We start from the raw sequence: 20,093 nt of genomic DNA, 5'->3' as shown, positions 1-20,093 counted from the left end.
CAGAGACTCAGACTTCTGCACTGAATTGCTCCATCTTCTGACTTCCAGAACCTGTGCACCATATACAAGGCACAAGTCCGAAGTATAATGGAATGCTCCCCTCTTGTCTGGATGAGTGCAGCTCCAACAACTCAAGGAGCTTGACACTATCCATGATAAATCATCCTGCTTGATTTCCCTTGCCCATCCACCAGCCTTTCATGTGTTCATTGCTTCCAATATAGCTGCACAGTAGCAGCAGTGTGTAACATCTACGAGATGCACTGCAGAAACATTCCAATGCTCATTTGACAGCACCTGATAATCATTTTAAATACTTGAAAATGCAATTGAAGACCATTTTCTTGGGCCTTCTGTTTTCTAACAAAACTGAGTCCCCAGTCTGTTCAGATTTCCTGATGTTTATAACCTTTCAGTTCTGTTATCATCCTTATAAAATATTCCTCTTATGATACCAAGTGAAGTGTTAGAAAAATGCTGAAATGTCCAATTAAAATGGAGTACTAGTTATCTGTTCTATTTACAGGATAACTTTCGCCATGCTATCATTAACAGTCCAGTAACTAGGGAAGATTTCATGCTTTTGTTGAGCAATTTGGAGGAACTACACATTAGAGCACTTTATTACTCACAAACACAACGCCTTTCCCTCGGTCAAGTTCAACTTGAGGAAGCCTCTGTTTCCGGAACTGGAAATCCTGCTACTAATGTGGAAGTGTGCTCATGTCCTCCTAACTACTTGGGAGATTCCTGCCAGGTAGGACCTGTTATTCGCTGAAATACATATTTTTCTCTGTGATGTGTAACACATCAGTTTTGAATATTTTAACTTTTGCTTTTGAAGATGTTTTGATAACTGGATATTTTGTTGTGTGTCTAGAGCATAAACTGTTGCTCAAAATCCTGGTTTTCTTTATTTTTAACATTGTGAAACAGGCATTCATCAGACTGGGAACTGTTAATCTAATAACTTTCCAAGGGGTTGATTCTGCTGGGTTAGAACTTACTCACAAGCTTGTCTTGCAGCTTTCTTAAAATGTGTACCAATCCTCACTTCTGTATGACTTTACAGCACATGTGTGTGGATGTGTAAAAGAATATGTTTGCCAATTCTTAAAGTGTGTATATTGCCTCAAATGACTTTGACAGATTTTTGGTTTAATAACTTGATTGTATATCTGGTGATCCATTCTGCTCAGTAATGTAGTAACTGTATGGGTTTAATAAATGCTACATTGATATGCTTGACATTTGTAGTATCTTTTGTTTTCCCCTTTGTGATGGCTTTATACTTTGTACATTTTTATTTCTCAAAGTTTTTATATTTCTTGCTGATTAAGTTCTGCAGCTAATATTCTCAGTTATTTTTCTGGGATTATATTTATTTGGCATCTAATATCACCAAATAATAAGAAAAAAGTCCAGAATGTTAGCTTGCTCATGGGTTGGAGAATTGAATTAATTTGAGCAAGGTAAAGATTTGTTTACAGCTGCTGTTTTTTCAGTAAGTCAATACTTTTATATCATCATTGAAGAAGTACATACTCTTTGATTTAATTATATGTAACTTTCAGTGTTTTACATGTTGTAGATCCATTCAGGGAAACTGTGAATTGCATCCTTATTATATTAATACATGATTTTGATTTATTTTTTTCTGATTTGTGCTTACTATCACCTCTGTAGTATTATCTGTCTCAGCTCCTCTTCCACTCTTCACAAACTTAAGAAAGAAACATAGAAAATTGGAGCAGGAATAGGCCATTTAGCCCTTTGAACATCCAAAACTGGGCTGCCCACATTAGAACATAGAACATTACAGCGCAGTACAGGCCCTTCGGCCCTCGATGTAGCGCCGACCTGTCATACCAATCTGAAGCCCATCTAACCTATACTATTCCATGTATGTCCATATGCTTGACCAGTAATGACTTAAATGTACTTAAAGTTGGCGAATCTATTACCATTGCAGGCAAAGCATTCCATACCCTTACTACTCTCTGAGTAAATAAACTACCTCTGACATCTGTCTTATATCTATCACCCTTCAATTTAAAGCTATGCCCCCTCGTGCTCGCCGTCACTATTCTTGAAAAAAGGCTCTCCCTGTCCATCCTATCTAACCCTCTGATTATCTTGTATGTCTCTATTAAGTCACCTCTCAACCTTCTTCTCTCTAATGAAAACAGCCTCAAGTCCCTCAGTCTTTCCTTGTAAGACTTTCCCTCCATACCAGGCAACATCCTAGTAAATCTCCTCTGCACCCTTTCCAAAGCTTCCACATCCTCCTTATAATGCGGTAATACCAGAACTGTACACAATACTCCAAGTGCGGCCGCACTAGAGTTTTGTACAGCTGTAGCATAACCTCATGGTTCCGGAACTCGATCCTTCTATTAATAAAAACTAAAACACTGTATGCCTTCTTAACAACCCTGTCAACCTGGGTGGCAACTTTCAAGGATCTGTGTACCTGGACACCGAGATCTCTCTGCTCATCCACACTACCAAGAATCTTACCATTAGCCCAGTACTTTGCATTCCGGTTACTCCGACCAAAGTGAATCACCTCACACTTGTCCACATTAAACTCCATTTGCCACCTCTCAGCCCAGCTCTGCAGCTTATCTATGTCTCTCTGTAACTTACAACATCCTTCGTCACAATCCACAACTCCACTGACCTTAGTGTCATCTGCAAATTTACTAACCCATCCTTCTACGCCCTCATCCAGGTCATTTATAAAAATGACGAACAGCAGTGGACCCAACACCGACCCTTGCGGTACACCACTGGTAACTGGACTCCAGGATGAACAATTCCCATCAACCACCATCCTCTGTCTTCTTTCAGCAAGCCAATTACTGATCCAAACTGCTATATCTCCCACAATCTCATTCTTCTGCATTTTGTACAATATCCTACTGTGGGGAACCTTATCGAACGCCTTGTTGAAATCCACATACATTACACCAACTGGTTTACTCTCAACTATCTGTTTGGTCACCTTCTCAAAGAACTCAATAAGGTTTGTGAGGCACGACCTTCCCTTCACAAAAGTGTGCTGACTATCCCTAATCAAATTATTCTTTGCTAGATGATTATAAATCCTCTTATAACCTTTTCCAACACTTTACCAACAACTGAAGTAAGGCTTATTGGTCTATAATTACCAGGATTGTCTCTACTCCCCTTCTTGAACAGGGAACCACATTTGCTATCCTCCAGCCTTCTATTTCACATTACATCCTATTCAACCATTACCCTTGTGCCCACTGACTGGCACTGCCTCTTGATTTGGCAGCGCATCAGTTTTAAAATTCTTGTCCTTGGAAACAAAATGTCTTGAACCTTCCATAACCTACTGCAGTCCTACAACCCCCAAGATCTTTGTGTTCCTCCAACTCTGGAAGTAGTTCCAGGGACTCCTTGGACTCCAAACATTGGACAAAGAAACCTCCTGCTGATTACTACACACCAAATCCCTCAGCTGATGAGTCAGTACTCCTCTATCTTTGTCAGCACTTGGAGGAAGCAATGAGGGTGGCAAAGGCATGAAATGTACTCTGGACAGGGTCTTCAAGGTTATCCACCAAGAGAGATTTTACAGCATCCCGACTGACAAAGATGGTTGAATCCTAAAGGACATGGCTGCAGTCTGGGCCTGCAGCAGATGATGAGACAACCAATAAAAAGGAAAAACATACTTGACCTCCTCAGCAATCTACTTGCCCCAGATGCATCTGACCAAGATAGTATCAGTATGCAGTTCAGAAAAGATTCACTCGGATGTTCCTTGGTATGGAAGGATTGTCTTATAAACAGAAGCTAAATAGCTGTACCCTACTCACTGAAGTGTAGAAGACTGAGAGGTGATCTGATTGCTGAGAGGATGTTTTCCCTCATGGGAAAGTCTAGGACCAGAAGGCATAGTCCTTTAAGTCTTTGGAATTTCTTGACTCAAAGGGCTGTGGGGGCAGAGCTTTTGTGCAGACTGAAGTAGATAGACTCTTGATTAGTTGGGGAATCAAGGGTTATGGGAAAAGGGCATGAAAGTGGATGTGAGAAATGTCGGATCAACCGTGATCCTGTTGGAAGATGTTATAGGCTTGAGGAAAACATGCCCACTGCTGTTCCTATTTCTTTTATGCTCTTATAGAGTGCACTGTGCAGTCATTGGTCATCAATGTGTTGTTCTCTTTACATTCAGGATACCCTTCATCGAGTTTTGTGGCACTGTGCTAAATGGGATAGATTTTGAACAGATTTAATTACTCAAAACTGGGCATCCAGGAGGTGTTGTTGGGCTATCTGCAGCAAAATTGTCAACAAACCACAATGTGTGATGTTGTGGCTTGGCATTTCCCCCACTCAAATATAATCATCAAGCCAAGGGACCAACCCTAATTCAATGAAGAGTATGGCAGGACTTGCCATGAGAAGCACCAGGCATACCTAAACATGTATTATCAACTTTATGAAGCTACACTAGATTAGATTAGATTAGATTAGATTACTTACAGTATGGAAACAGGCCCTTCAGCCCAACAAGTCCACACCGCCCCGCCGAAGCGCAACCCACCCATACCCCTACATTTACCCCTTACCTAACACTACGGGCAATTTAGCATGGCCAATTCACCTGACCTGCACATCTTTTGGACTGTGGGAGGAAACCGGAGCACCCGGAGGAAACCCACGCAGACACGGGGAGAACGTGCAAACTCCACACAGTCAGTCGCCTGAGGCGGGAATTGAACCCGGGTCTCTGGCGCTGTGAGGCAGCAGTGCTAACCACTGTGCCACCGTGCCGCCCACACTATAGGAATACTTGAATGATAAGCAGTGTAAACATCATGTAAATAGCAGTGAAACTTGTAAGAAAATGAATGGACTTGACTGGGTGGATGTGGAAAGGTATTTTGAGAAAATAGAAGTACTGGAGTAGGACATAGTTCTGAAGAAGGGTCACTTGACCCAAAACATTAACTCTCCTTTCTCTCCTCAGATGCTGCCAGAGCTGCTGAATTTTTCCTGCAATTTTCTGTTTTTTGTTTCAGGAGCAGAGGTGTCTTGCTGCAATTATACAAGGCTTTAGTGAGATCGCACCTGGAATATTGTGTGCAGTTTTGGTCTCCTAAAATAAGGAAGGGTATTCTGACTATGCAGGGAGCACAATGAAGATTTACCAGACTGATTCCTGGGATGGCAGGACTGATGTATGAACAGAGACTGGGCTGGTCAGGCCTATGTTTACTAGAGTTTAGAAGAATGCAGAGGTATCTCATAGAAACTTATGAAGTATAATTGTTGAGAGTCGTGTTTCCATGAATTAGCACATAGCTTGGGCCATTGATCCAAATGACTCTTCATGATGTGTTTTAATTTTCAGCCATGATCCTCTGAGTAACATTCTAGCTTCCATTTCTGAATGTTGTAGATTCATGTCATTTTTGAGAGAATTGGACATAATTTCTAGATATTCTCTAATCAACCCATCCAGAATCTTTATGGCACACCTCTGGGACTTTAACCCAGGCCTCCTGGCTTAGGGTAAGAACACATTCACTATGCCACAAAAGCCAATTCTAGACTGAGAATTTGGTGCAATACTATGTTAGGAGGCAAAAAAGAGAAAATGCTGGAAAATCTCAGCAAGTCTGGCACATCTATAAGGAGCGAAAGGAACTGACGTTTCGAGTCTAACTGATCCCTTTATCAAAGCTAAAAAAAGGAGAAATGGGGAGGTATTTATACTAGGCTGAGGGAAGGTGAGTCATGGTTCCAGAAGTAAAGGTAGCAATAAAGAGGTGATAATGACAGTGCATAGAGAGATTATAGGGAGATTAGGAGCTGTGTATGACCGAAGCTGAAGTCAGTGCTATGTGGCAAAATATGTGGGGGAGCGGGGGGATGGGTGAAGCAGAGGCAAAATGGAAAACAGGGGAGAAGGGTAGCAAAGTGGGAAGAGAAGAGGAAAAAGGTGATGAGAGAATTGGGAGTGAGAAAAAGAGAGACAATCAAGAAATAAGAGGTACAGAACAGTGAAAAAAAATCAAAAAAAGATAAATAAATAAAATAAAATTATGGAGCAGAATGAAAACAGAGGGATCGAGATGGGATAATCATCTGAAGTTGTTGAATTCAATGTTGAGACCAGCAGGCTGTAACGTGCCTAGTCGGAAGATGAGATGCTTTAGATTAGATTACTTAGAGTGTGGAAACAGGCCCTTCGGCCCAACAAGTCTACACCGACCCGCTGAAGCATAACCCATTCCCCTACACTTACCCCTTCACCTAACACTACGGGCAATTTAGCATGGCCAATTCACCTAACCTGCACATTTTTGGACTGTGGAAGGAAACTGGAGCACCTGGAGGAAACTCATGCAGACACGGGGAGAATGTGCAAACTCCACACAGACAGTCACCTGAGGCGGGAACTGAACCCAGGTCTCTGGCGCTGTGAGGCAGCAGTGCTAACCAGTGTGCCACCGTGCCGTCCAGTTCCTCCAGTTTGCGTTGAGCTTCACTGGAACATTGCAGCAGGCCAAGGACAGACATGTGGGCATGGGAGCAGGATTGTTTGTTGAAGTGGCAAGCCATGGGAAGGTCCGGGACCTGATTGCATACAGACCAAAGGTGCCCAGCAAAGCAATCACCCAGTCAGCGTTTTGTCTCTTCAATATAAAGGAGACCAGATTGGGAGCAATGAATGCAGTAGACCAAATTGAAAGAGGTACAAGTGAAACACTGCTTAATCTGAAATGAGTGTTTGGAGCTTGGATGGTGAGCATGGAAGAGGTAAAGGGGCAGGTGTTGCACCTTCTGCGATTGCATGGGAAGGTGCCGTGTGTGATGGGAGAGGTGTTAGGTGTGATGGGAAAGTGCCATGTATGATGGGAGAGGTGTTAGGTGTGATGGGAAGGTGCCGTGTGTAATGGGAGAGGTGTTAGGTGTGATGGGAAGGTGCCATGTGTGATGGGAGAGGTGTTAGGTGTGATGGGAAGGTGCCGTGTGTAATGGGAGAGGTGTTAGGTGTGATGGGAAGGTGCCATGTGTGATGGGAGAGGTGTTAGGTGTGATGGAGCAGTGGGCTAGTTTGTCCCGGAGGGAACGATCTCTGCGGACTGCAGACAGGCGGAGGGAAGGGAAGATGTGTTTAGTGGTGGCATCGTGTTGGAGTTGGCAAAAATGGCGGAGGATTATTCTTTGCATGTGAAGGCTGGTGGGATGAAAGGTGAGAACAAGAGGGAGGGAGGGGGTGAGGGTCGTGGCGCGGGAGATGGACCGCACTCTGTCAAGAGCCCTGTCAACAACTGTAGGTGGGAAGCCACCATTGGAGAAGAAGGAGCACATATTAAAAGCGCCACTTTGGAAAGTGGCCTCATTGGAATAAATGCGGCAGAGACGAAGGAGCTGAGAGAAAGGGATAGAGTCCTTACAGGATGTAGGGTGAGAAGAGCTGTAGTCCAGATAGCTGTGGGAGTCAGTGGGCTTGTAATGGATATTAGTGGATAGACTATTGCCGGAAATGGAGACAGAAAGGTCAAGGAAAGGAAGGCAAGTGTCGGAGATGGATCAAGTGAAGGTGATGGAGGGATGGAAACTGGAAGCGAAGTTTATGAATTTTTTCAGGTCAGGAAGACAGCATGAAGCCGCACTGAAATAGTCATTGATGTACCGATAAAGCATTTGTGGGAGGGGACCCGGGTAGGCCTGGAACAAGAAATGTTCCACATACCCCATGAAAGGACAGGCATGGCTAGGACCCATGTGGGTATCCATTGCTACACCTTTGATTTGGAGAAAATGGGATGAGTTGAAGGCGAAGTTGTTGAGAGAGAGAACAAGTTCAGCCAGGCAGAGGAGAGTGGTGGTGGATGGAGATTATTTGGGCCTCTTTTCGTGAAAGAAGCGAAGAGTTTTCAAGCCGTCTTGGTGTGGGATGGAGGTGTAAAGAGATTGCACATCCATGGTGAATAGAAGGTGGTTAGGGCCTGCGAATTGAAAGCTGTCAATGTGTCACAGGGCATCAGAGGAATCCCGGATGTAGGTGGGGAGGGTGTGTGAACCAGAGGAGTAAGGATGGAGTCAAGGTAGGAGGAAATAAGTTCAGTGGGGCAGGAGTATGCTGACACAATGGGCCTATCGGGACAGACCCTCTTGTGGATTTTGGGGAGAAGGTAGAAACGGGCTGTCTGGGGTTGGGAGACTTTGAAGTTGGAAGCTGCAGGGGGGAGGCATCCAGAGGAAATGAGGTCAGCCACGGTATTGGAGACAATGGCTTGTTGCTCAGTGGTGTGGTCATGCTCCAGGGGGAGGTAGGAGGAGGAATCTGAGAATTGGCGCTCAGCCTTTGCGAGGTAGAGGTCAGTATGCCAGACGACAACAGCATCTCCTTTGTCAGCAGGTTTGATGACAAGGTTGGGGTTGGACCTAAGGGAGCGAAGGGCAGAAAGTTCAGATGGAGAGAGGTTGGAATGGCTAAGGGGGCAGTGAAATTCAGGCGGCCAATGCCCCGGCGACAATTGTCAATGAAGAGATTGAGGGCAGGAAATTGTCCTGGCGGGGGTCTCCAATTAGAGGTGGAATGTTGGAGGGATGTGAAAGGATCTGTGGAGCGGGGGGAGGACTCTTGCCCAAAGAAGTGAGCACGAAGGGGAAGGCGACGGAAGAAGAGCTCAGCATCATGTCCAGCCCGGAATTCATTGAGGTGGGGACGTAAGGGTACAAAGCTGAGTCCTTTGCTGAGAACAGCACACTCAGCCTCAGAGAAGGGAAGATCAGAGGGTATGGTGAACACACGGCAAGGGCTGGGGCTGGAAGAGATGGGGTTCGAGGGATTGGGACTGTTGGAAGGTGGAGGATGGGCAGGGGTGTGGATGAGAAGTTGAAGCTTGCGTTCCTTAACATCTGCAAGAAACAGGAAAAGTTTGGAGTGCTGCTTTGTCCATGTGGGTGGGGAATGAAGGGGTTTATTTTTGTTTGTGCTGTTAAACAGAGATCCTGTTTGTGCTCTTGAATGAATGAATGTTTTGAAGATGAGCAGGAGAATTTTCGCTACTGTCCTGGCCAACATTTGTCTCTCTAACGTCATCAAAATAGGGACAGAACATGTCCTAACCAGAGAGTCAGGCAGCATCCAAGGAGCAGGAGAATCGACGTTTCGGGCATAAGTAACACATTTTTCAGCTCTGATCTCCAGCATCTGCAGTCCTCACTTTCTCCTAACCAGAGAGTGCAAATTAAGGAAATTGTGAAAAATGCTGGAGGGCTGCTAAGGCGGCTTCCATTGGTAAGAATCAAAAGAATATTTTAAATATACTTAAAATGGGCTAATTTACTGGAGTACTGGAACTAACTGAAAGATTGTTTTGATGGGACACTCTCAGTGGGCTGATTGGCCTCGTTCTGTGCTGTAAAATTCTATGAAATGAATAATAAGTTAGTTCATTCTAGATGTGATGGTTTAGCCAGGAATGTCAGTTGGAGGAACTCCCTGCTTTTATTTAAAAAAAGCCTTCCAGGATATAGAAGAACACAGAACATAGAACAATAGAGCGCAGTACAGGCCCTTCGGCTCTTGATGTTGCGCCGATCCAAGCCCACCTAACCTACACTAGCCCACTATCCTCCATATGCCTATCCAATGCCCGCTTAAATGCCCATAATGAGGGAGAGTCCACCACTGCTACTGGCAGGGCATTCCATGAACTCACGACTCGCTGAGTAAAGAACCTACCCCTAACATCTGTCCTATACCTACCCCCCCTTAATTTAAAGCTATGCTCCCTTGTAATAGCTGACTCCATACGTGGAAAAAGATTCTCACTGTCAACCCTATCTAAACTCCTAATCATCTTGTACACCTCTATCAAGTCACCCCTAAACCTTCTTTTCTCCAATGAAAACAACCCCAAGTGCCTCAGCCTTTCCTCATACGATCTTTCTACCATACCAGGCAACATCCTGGTAAACCTCCTCTGCACCCGTTCCAGTGCCTCCACATCCTTCCTATAGTATGGCGACCAAAACTGCACATAATAGTCCAGATGCGGCCGCACCAGAGTCTTATACAACTGCAACATGACCTCAGGACTCCGGAACTCAATTCCTCTACCAATAAAAGCCAGTACGCCATATGCCTTCTTCACCGCACTATTTACCTGGGTGGCAACTTTCAAAGATCTGTTTACATGGACACCAAGATCCCTCTGCTCATCCACACTACCAAGTATCCGACCATTAGCCCAGTACCCTATCTTTTTGTTACTCTTACCAAAGTGAATCACCTCACACTTAGCTACATTGAACTCCATTTGCCACCTTTCTGCCCAGTTCTGCAGCTTATCTATATCCCGCTGTAACCTGCCACATCCTTCCTCATTGTCTACAACTCCTCTGACTTTCGTATCATCCGCAAACTTGCTCACCCAACCTTCTAACCCCTCCTCCAGGTCATTTATAAAAATGACAAACAGCAATGGTCCCAAAACAGATCCTTGCGGAACACCGCTAGTGACGGCACTCCAAGATGAACCTTTGCCATCAACTACTACCCTCTGTCTTCTTCCAGCCAGCCAACTCCTAATCCAAACCTTCAACTCACCCTCAATGGCATACCTCCGTATTTTTTGCAGTAGTCTACCATGGGGAACCTTATCAAACGCCTTACTAAAATCCATATACACCACATCTACCACTTTCCCCTCCTCCACCTCCTTAGTCACCTTCTCAAAGAATTCAATAAGGTTTGTGAGGCACGACCTGCCCTTCACAAAACCATGCTGACTATCCTTGATCACATTATTCCTATCCAGATGTTCATAAATCCTATCCCTTACAATTCTCTCTAAGATTTTGCCCACAACAAAGTGAGACTCACCGGCCTATAGTTACTAGGGTTATCCCTACTCCCCATCTATGTACATGGATCCAAGATCCCTCTGCACATCCACACTACCAAGAATCTTTCCATTGACCTCGTACTCTGCCTTCCTGTTACTCTTCCCAAAGTGCATCACCTCACATTTAGCTGCATTGATGTCCATTTGCCACCTCTCAGCCCAATTCTGCAGTTTATCCAAGTCTCCCGGCAATCTGTAACATTCTTCCAAACTGTCCACTACTCCACCAACTTTAGTGTCATCTGCAAATTTACTAATCTATCCACCTATGACTGCGTCTAAGTCATTTACAAAAATACAAACAGGAGTGGTCCCAAAACAGATCCTTGTGGCACACCACTAGTAACCAGACTCCAGACTGAATATTTTCCATCAACCACCACTTACTGCCTTCTTCCAGAAAGCCAGTTTCTAATCCAAACTGCTAAATCACCCTCAATTCCATGTCTCTGCATTTTCTCCATCAGCCTACCATGTGGAACCTTATCAAAGGCTTTACTGAAGTCCAAGTATACCACATCAACTGCCCTACCCTCATCTACATGCTTGGTCACCTTCTCAAAACATTCAATGAGGTTTGTGAGACATGACCTGCCCTTGAAGGGCTTTTGCCCGAAACATCGATTTTACTGCTCCTCGGATGCTGCCTGAACTGCTGTGCTCTTCCAGTACCACTAATCCAGAATCTGGTTTCCAGCATCTGCAGTCATTGTTTTTACCTTGACGAAACCATGTTGACTATCCGAAATCAAATTGTTGCTTGCTAGATGATTATAAATCATATCTCTCACAATCCTTTCCAAAACCTTTTCTACAACAGAAGTAAGGCCCACTGGTCTATAATTACCTGGGTCATCTCTGCCGCCCTTCTTGAACAAGGGCACAACATTTCCAGTCCTCAGGTACTAAATCTGTAGACAATGACAACTCAAATATCAAAGCCAAAGGCTCTGCTATCTCCTCCCTAGCTTCCCAGAGAATCCTCGGATAAATCCCATCCAGCCCAGGGGCCTTGTCTACTTTCAGTCCTTCTAGAATTGATAACACCTGTGCGTAATTAGCCTCGATCCTTTCTAGTCTAATATCTCGTACCTCATTCTTCTCCTCTACAATACCCTCCTTTTCCTGAGTGAACATCGATGAGAAATGTTCATTTAGCACCTCTCCGTTCTCTGAAGGGTCCACACTCAACTTCCCATTTCTGCCTTTGACTGGCCCTATTCCTATCCTAATCATCCTTTTATTCCTCACATACCTATAGAAAGCTTTAAGGTTCTCCTTTATTCTATTTACTAAAGACTGCTCGTGTCCTCTCTTTGCTCTTCTTAACTCTCTCTTTAAATCCTTCCGAGCTGATCTGTAACTCTCCATTGCCTCATCTGAACCATCTTGCCTCATCAACACATAAGCCTCCTTCTTCTTCTTAACAAGAGTTGAAATTTCTGTTGTAAACCACGGTTCCCCTATCTTATCACTTCCTCCCTGCCTGACAGGGACATACCTATCAAGGAAACGCAATATCTGTTCGTTAAACCAGCTCCACATTTCGATTGTCTGCATCCCCTGCATTTTGCTACCCCCTTCTATGGATCCTAATTCTTGCCTAATCGCATTATAATTGCCCTTCCCTACCAATAACTCTTCACCTGTGGCATGTACCTATCCCTTTCCATCACTAAACTAACGGAACTGAATTATGGTCACTCTTTCCAAAGTGCTCACCTACAACTAAATCAAACACCTGGCCTGGTTCATTACCAAGCACCAGATCCAATATGGCCTCCTCTCTTGTCGGCCCTTCGATATACTGTGTCAGGAAAACCTCCTGTACACATTGGACAAAAACTGATCCATCCGACGTACTAGAGCTATAACATTTCCAATCAATGTTGGGCAAGTTAAAGTCCCCCATAATGACCACCCTGTTCCTTTCACTCCTACCAAGAATGTTGCTAATCCTCTCTTCCATCTCCCTGGAACTCTGCGGAGGCCAATACAAAACTCCAAGAAGTGTGACCTCTCCTTTCCTGTTTCTAACCTCAGCCCACACTACCTCAGTAGACGAGTCCTCATCTAAAGTTCTCTCAGCCACCGTTATACTATCTTTGACTAACAAGGCCACGCCCCTCCTCTTTTACCACCTTGCCTGTTTCTAATGAAAGATCTAAACCCTGGAACCTGCAACATCCATTCCTCACCCTGTTCTATCCATATCTCTGAAATGGCTACATCGAAGTCCCAGGTACCTATCCATGCTGCAAGCTCACCTACCTTATTTCGGATACTTCTGGCGTTGAAGTAGACACACTTCAAACCACTTCGCTGTCTGCCAGCACATTCCTGTGACCCTGAAATCCTGTCCCTGTCCTTCCTACTCTCATCCTCCTGTGCACTGCAGCTACACCTCCGGTTCCCATCCCCCTGCTGAGCTAGTTTAAACCCACCCGAATAGTACAAGCAAATTTCCCACCCAGGATATTAGTATCCCTCTTGTTCAAATGTCCCAAAAATTGCTTGAGTTTCACATCTTGTCATTAAGGACATTCCTCTAACGTTGTAAAAACTCGTCAGTGCTCCACTGAAGTGTCAGATTTGAATTAAATGTTCATGTCCTGGAATGGAATTTAAACACAGAATCTTATATCAGCAGGCAATAAACCAGGAAGGTTGCTGCCACCATAAGTATAGGAAACAACAGGGTTTCCTTGGTCTAGTGTGGTTGAGGAAAAAAAACACTTCCTGGTCTAACTAAAAGAGTCTCTTGTAGGTTTATTGCCTGTAAGATCAGGTAGATCAGGTTTATTGCCTGTTAGTGACTAGTTGCAGGTTACGTTGTTACAGAGATTTCTGACGAGGACCTGATTTTGTTCTCACTCCTTACAGATTTTCAGCTCTCCATTAGAGATCATCATGTGTAATATTGTCATTTTTAAAATTATAGTTTTATGGTGTACAAGGATTTATGATCTGAAATGAAGGCTGCTGACAGAACATAGATTGTTAATTTTTTTTGTTGTGGGAAAATCCTGTCAAGGTTCAGATATTCAGTTCAGGTATCTTTTATTGCATTCCATTGAGAGCAACCTCATTTGAGGTTTGATACAAATTTCTGACAATATTTGAATTGTGTAAAGATCACAACTGGAGTATACACATTCACAGCTGTGATCTTATAATATTTTGATAGCTGTTTAAATATTTACAAGAGAATTAGAATACAGTGAAAATTTTAAATTTCAGGCATGATCTTTGATTTGTAACAAAGTTGATAGGTTGAGAATTAGTTGTCTGTAAATTACTAATTAATCTGAAGCCTCTTTGATAGGACTACCAGTACAATCATCTGTTATTACGCTCACTGCCAAATGCATTTTCAGAATATAGGGAATTGAATAATTATTTGGCCAAAAACAATGTGTGTGGAAATAGCAGGCGATTGCTATTTGAAGAGCTGGTGCAGGCGTGATGGGCCATATGGCCTCCTATTTTAAAAAAAAATTAAAATAATGGTTAGAAAGTTTGCAGATGACACCAAAATTGGAGGTGTAGTGGACAGCGAAGAAGGTTACGTCAGATTACAATGGGATCTTGACTAGATAGGCCAATGGGCTGAGGAGTGGCAGATGGCATTTAATGTAGGTAAATGTGAGATGCTGCATTTTGGAAAAACAAATCTTATCAGGACTTATACACCTACAGGTCCTGGGGAGTGTTGCTGACCAAAGAGACCTTGGAGTGCAGGTTCATGGCTCCTTGAAAGTGGAGTTGCAGGTAGATTAGTTAGTGAAGAAGGTGTTTGGTATGCTTTCCTTTATTGGACAGAGAATTGGATAGGTCATGTTGTGGCTGGACAGGACATTGGTTAGGCCACTTTTAGAATATTGTGTGCAATTCAGGTCTTCCTCCTTTCAGAAGGATGTTGTGATACTTGAAAGGGTTCATAAAAGATTTACAAGGATGTTGCCAGGGTTGTAGGTTTTGAGCTATAAGGAGAGGCTGAATAGCTGGGGCTGTTTTCCCTGGAGCATCGGAGGCTGAAAGGTGACCTTATCATGAGGGACATGGATAGAGTGAATACACAAAGTCTTTTCCCGGGGGTAGGAAGGAGAGTCCAGAACTAGAGGGCATAGGTTTAGGGTGAGAGGGGAAAATTTAAAAGGGACCTAAGGGGCAACTTTTCCACGCAGAGGGTGGTGGTGTATGGAATGAGCTGCCAGAGGAAGTGGTGGAGGTTGGTACAATTACAACATTTAAAAGGCATCTGGATGGGTATGTGAATAGGAAGGGTTTAGAGGGACATGGGCCAAGTACTAGCAAATGAGGACTAGGTTAGGTTAGGATATTTGGTCGGCATGGATGAATTGGACTGAAGGGTCTGTTTCCATGGTGTACATCTTTATGAATACTACACACTGACCTGTTTTGTGCCCCATCCTGTAGGTGCACTCCCAGCAATAGCCACTGCTAACAGTGGCACTTCTGAGCTGCCAGTCCTCTTGGCTGGTAGGTGTTGGATTCAGGATACTTTCCTCAATGTGATGGTTGCCTCAACAGAAGCTATTGAATATTCTGTTGCTAGCTGAACAGGATATTGGTCTCACTCATAACATTCATTGCAATGTGTTGCACCTTAAAATGGAGTAAACTGCTTTGTTTCTGCTGACAGTTGCTGCTTTAGTGCTGAAGGGTTTCCAATTAATCATTTAGCTTTGAGAGACTGTCCACAATCATTAGTTGAATGGCCGGTCTAACCCAGGCACTATTTTGCCAATTTCAAAAAATCACTGCTGAGTGATAGTTTCCCATTCTGTGCAGGTTCATAGAATCATAAAATCATAAAGTACAGAAGAGGCCTTTCAGCCCATCAAGTCTGCACTGACAAAAAAAACTACTCTAAATCTGCACTAGTTCCACTTTTCAGTATTTGGCTCATAGTCTTGAATGTTATGACATTTCAAGAACTCATCCAAGCACTTTCTCAAAGGTAATGAGGTGTCCCACTTCAACTACCCCCTCAGGCAGTGAATTCTAGATCCCACCACCCTCTGGGTGAAAAGGATTTACCTCAAATCCCCTGTAAACCTTTGGCCTTTCACCTTAAAATTATCTGCCCTTGACCCCGGTTTGATACAGACAAAACGCCAAGTCCTACCCTAGGTTACTGTTACAATAACGCAGGCTTTCGCTCAGTCTAGATCTTGAAGAGGTGGAAGCATTGCAACTGAACATCTAGCTGTTAATTTCAAATTATTAAATTTTAAGTTTCCCTGTGTGCTGAGGGTTGCAGGAGTGTACTTCTTCAGACCTAAGAAAGAAGCCTAGACTTCCCACATATATGGCTCTTAGCTTCTATTACCTCTCCCTGACCATTAACCCTGGTAACTCCAAGGATGTATCCTCAACTCCCTTATATCCTTTAACTAGGTGCTTTCCTTCGAGATCAGTGTTATTTTTCATATTCACATTTGCATCAGTACCAGCCATCTCACCATCTACCTCAGTCTCCATACTAAACCATCAAACTGTTTATCAGACATCCAGTACTAGATAAGAGGTAATCTGATAGAACTGTTTGAAATCATAAGGGGCTGGATAGAATAGCAAGAGAGAAACTGTTCTCACTTATAAACCTGTTAAGAACAAGAAGGTATAGATTTTAAATGATTTGCAACAGAAGCAAATGCAAGGATTTTTTTTCACTCGAGTGCTTGGTGTCTGGAATATAATCCCTGGAACTGTGGTGGAGGCAACTTCGATTGAGGCAATTTGGAGAGTATTGGATGATTATATGGGGAAATGGCAAAAGAATGGCATTGAATCATGATGTTCATTTGAAGAGCGAGTGCAGACACAATGGACTGAATGGTCCCCCCTGCACAGTAACAATTGTGTGATCTTGTGGATGTGATTACTGGATAGTTAAACAGTCATCTGCTTGCACAGAGTCATTATGGACTTCTGAAGAGTGAGCCATGTTTAAAAATCCTAAGAGAGTTTTTTTGAGTTGATAAGAAGGAATCAGTGAATGGTTCCTTCTTATCAACCAGAAACCAGTATTTGGTTTTCAGGAGGTTAGTAAATAAAATTAAAGTGATGGCATGGGGAGGTAATATAGTAGCATGGATTGAGGATTGGTTATCAGGTAATGAATGGAATAGAAATACATGGATTTTGTTCAATTTGGCACTCACTGGCCAGTGGGGTACCACTGTGCTTGACTCCCAGGTGTTCAAAATCTATAACAAGCATTTGGATATGAGGGTCAAATGTAATATTTGCCTATATGTGATTCAGTGTTAAAGTTTTGTCTGAAAGTGCTGCTGTGAAGCACTTTGGAATGTTTTATTATGTCAAAGGTGCAATATTAATAATGACCATTGTTTATAAGGAGCAAGTTTCTCTTTCAGCAGCTGTTCCTGCAATGATTCCTATTCAGTACTTTCAGAGGAATAAATGAAAACTTCTTAAAGTTGGACTCTTCCTACATTACCATGCCTCCTTTTGGAATATTAAGTCAAATCTTCCTTTAAGATTGTTCAGAAAGCAGTTTAATAACTGTTTGACATTGTAAATCTCACCCTTCAAACTCTGTACTCCCTTGAAGTGGGTCTATGATTGCTGGTTCAGTACTCTGGCACTGTTGGCATTGCAGCTTGCTATTTTCCAAATGTTTTTGATGCAGATCCAAAGCACACAATAACATACTATTACACCATTCTTCAGTTAGAGGTTCGACACCACATAACAAACATAAATTTGTATATTAGACGCATGTTTTTCTGGGATAGCTCACGAAAGTTATCAGGTTATATTCTTTGCTACTGACTGGAGTGAGAAATTTCCAAATCTACATTATAGATGTATTTGACATCAGGAACACTTTGGTTAAACAGTCAAAATCTGCTATGTATTTGAGCAGCAAAATTTTTCCATTTAAATGTATTTTTTTTTAATATTCTGACTTGTAGGATTGCAATTTTTTTAAACTATTCAAAACATTGTGAGCAGGAATCTCAAAATTGTTATGGTACAGAAGGAGGCTATTCAGGCCATCATATCTGCACCAGAGCATTTTGAATTAGTGGCAACTTCTTGGCTTTTCCTGTATCCCTATACATTATTTCTAATTAAGTAATCATCCAACAACTTCTTGAATCCTTCACTTGAACCTGCCTCCACTACACTTCCAGGCAGTCCATTCTATTCCCTGACAACTCGCTGTATGAGAAAGGTATTTTCACATTGCATTTTCTTCTTTTGTAAAGCTATGCCCACTGATTCATGACTGTTTGACAGGCAGAAACAGTTTCTCCCTTTCTACTCTGTCCTTACCCATCACAATTATGAAAACTTCTATCAAATCTCCCTTCAGCCATCTCCTTTCCAAGGAAAACAGATCCAACTTCTTCAATCTTTATTCATTACCAAAATGTTTTAACCCTGGAATCATTCTCTTCTGCACTCTCCAATGCATAAACATCATTCCTAAAGTGTGGTGCCCAGAACTGCACACAATTCTCTGGCTGAGGTTTAGCTAATTTCTGATATAAGTTAATCATAACTTCCCTTCTGGGGAGTTGGTCAGCTCAGTTGACTGGACAGCTGGTTTTCTAACACAGAGTGATGCTAACAGGGTAAGTTCAATTCCCATGCCAGCTGAGGTTACCACGAAGGACTCTTCTTCTCAACCTCTTTCCTCACCTGAGGCATGGTGACCCTCAGGTTAAACACTTTCCTATGGTCTTATGGCAACTTTACCTTGTTTTTGTACAGAATATTACTGGATCAGTTGCAGGGGGGCACAGGTTCAAGGTGCAAAGGGGAATGTTTAAAAAAGATGTACGACACAATTTTTTCAATCAACGGGTGGTGAGTGCCTGGAATGCGTTGCCAGAGGAGCTGGTGGAAACAGACACAATAGCAGCATTCTAGAAACACCTGGACGAATACACAAATAGGAAGGGAATAGAAGGATATGGCTCCTGTAACGGAAGGCAGTTTTAATATGGAAGGACAAAATGTGACGCCACAGGCTTGGTGGGCCAAAGGGCCTGTTCCTGTGCTGTATTGTTCTATGTTCTATGTAATATGAAATCTCGCATTTTACTTGAGCTTTTCCCCTTGTACTCACATTGACAAAAGCAAAAATATACTTCAGCCAACTGGATAACCAATTTTCTCCTGTAGTGTAAATTAAAATTAAAACGACCCTTAACAAGAGGAAACACCCTTTCTATGTACACCCTGTCAAGAATCCTCAGGATCTTAAATGAATAACTTCTAGTTCTAGTCTTCCCCTACAATGTTAATATCTTTCTTATGTCTACTGTATCAAATCTTTTCATAATTATAAAGATGTATTTCTGGTCAATCCTCAATCTTCTACAGAAGGAGCCTCTTTTATTCAACCTTTCAAAAACAAATAATAGGCAAGAGTATCAACGGCTATGGAGCAAAGTCAAGCAAATGGTTCAGATTCTATTAGATCAGCCATGTCTAAACAGGCTTAGAACATAGAACGTAGAACAGTACAGAATAGTACAGGCCCATCGGCCCTTGGTGTTGTGCCAGCCCTTTATCCTACTCTAAGATCAGACTAACTGACGTAATGTCCATTTTACTATCATCCATGTGCCTGTCAAAGAGTCGCTTAAATGTCCCTAATGTATCTGACTCTACTACCACTGCCAGCAGTACATTCCATGCACCCACCACTCTCTGTGTAGAGAACCTTCATCTGACATCTCCCCTAAACCTTCCTCCAATTCCCTTAAAATTATGTCCCCTCATGATAGACATTTCCGCCCTGGGAAAAATTCTCTCTACTCACTTAATCTATGCCTCTCAACATCTTGTACACCTCTATCAAGTCACCGCTCATCCTCCTTCACTCCAATAAGAAAAGCACAACGTCCCTCAACCTTTCTTCATGCCCTCCAGTCCAGGCAGCATCCTGGTAAATCTCCTTTGCACCCTCTCTAAAGCTTCCACATCTTTCCCATAATGAGACGACCAGAACTGAGCACAATATTCCAAGTGTGGTCTAACTATAGAGCTGCAGCAGAATCTCACAGCTCTCAAACTCAATCCCGTTGCGGAACACCACTGGTCATCGAGCTCCAGGCTAAATATTTTCAATCACCTCCTCCTCTTCTGATGTTCCTATGGAAGGAAAGCCTAACT

At 43.0% G+C, this 20,093-nt stretch overlaps 1 protein-coding gene across 2 annotated transcripts in view; it reads left to right on the top strand.

Annotated features, from left to right (window-relative positions):
- lama3 (laminin, alpha 3) overlaps positions 1-20,093 on the top strand; it is a 376,808-nt gene that overhangs the window by 244,345 nt on the left and 112,370 nt on the right. For both annotated transcript variants that reach the window (XM_043687604.2, XM_087986754.1), the window contains exon 41: positions 527-757. In XM_043687604.2, coding sequence (XP_043543539.2) covers positions 527-757 — 231 coding nt within the window. The remainder of the gene's footprint in view (positions 1-526; positions 758-20,093) is intronic.

The sequence above is a fragment of the Chiloscyllium plagiosum genome, unplaced genomic scaffold, assembly GCF_037043375.1.
Source record: "Chiloscyllium plagiosum isolate Xiang-an unplaced genomic scaffold, Cpla_swu_hap1 HiC_scaffold_4, whole genome shotgun sequence".
NCBI lineage: Eukaryota > Metazoa > Chordata > Chondrichthyes > Orectolobiformes > Hemiscylliidae > Chiloscyllium > Chiloscyllium plagiosum.
This window is presented reverse-complemented; position numbering and strand designations above follow the sequence as displayed.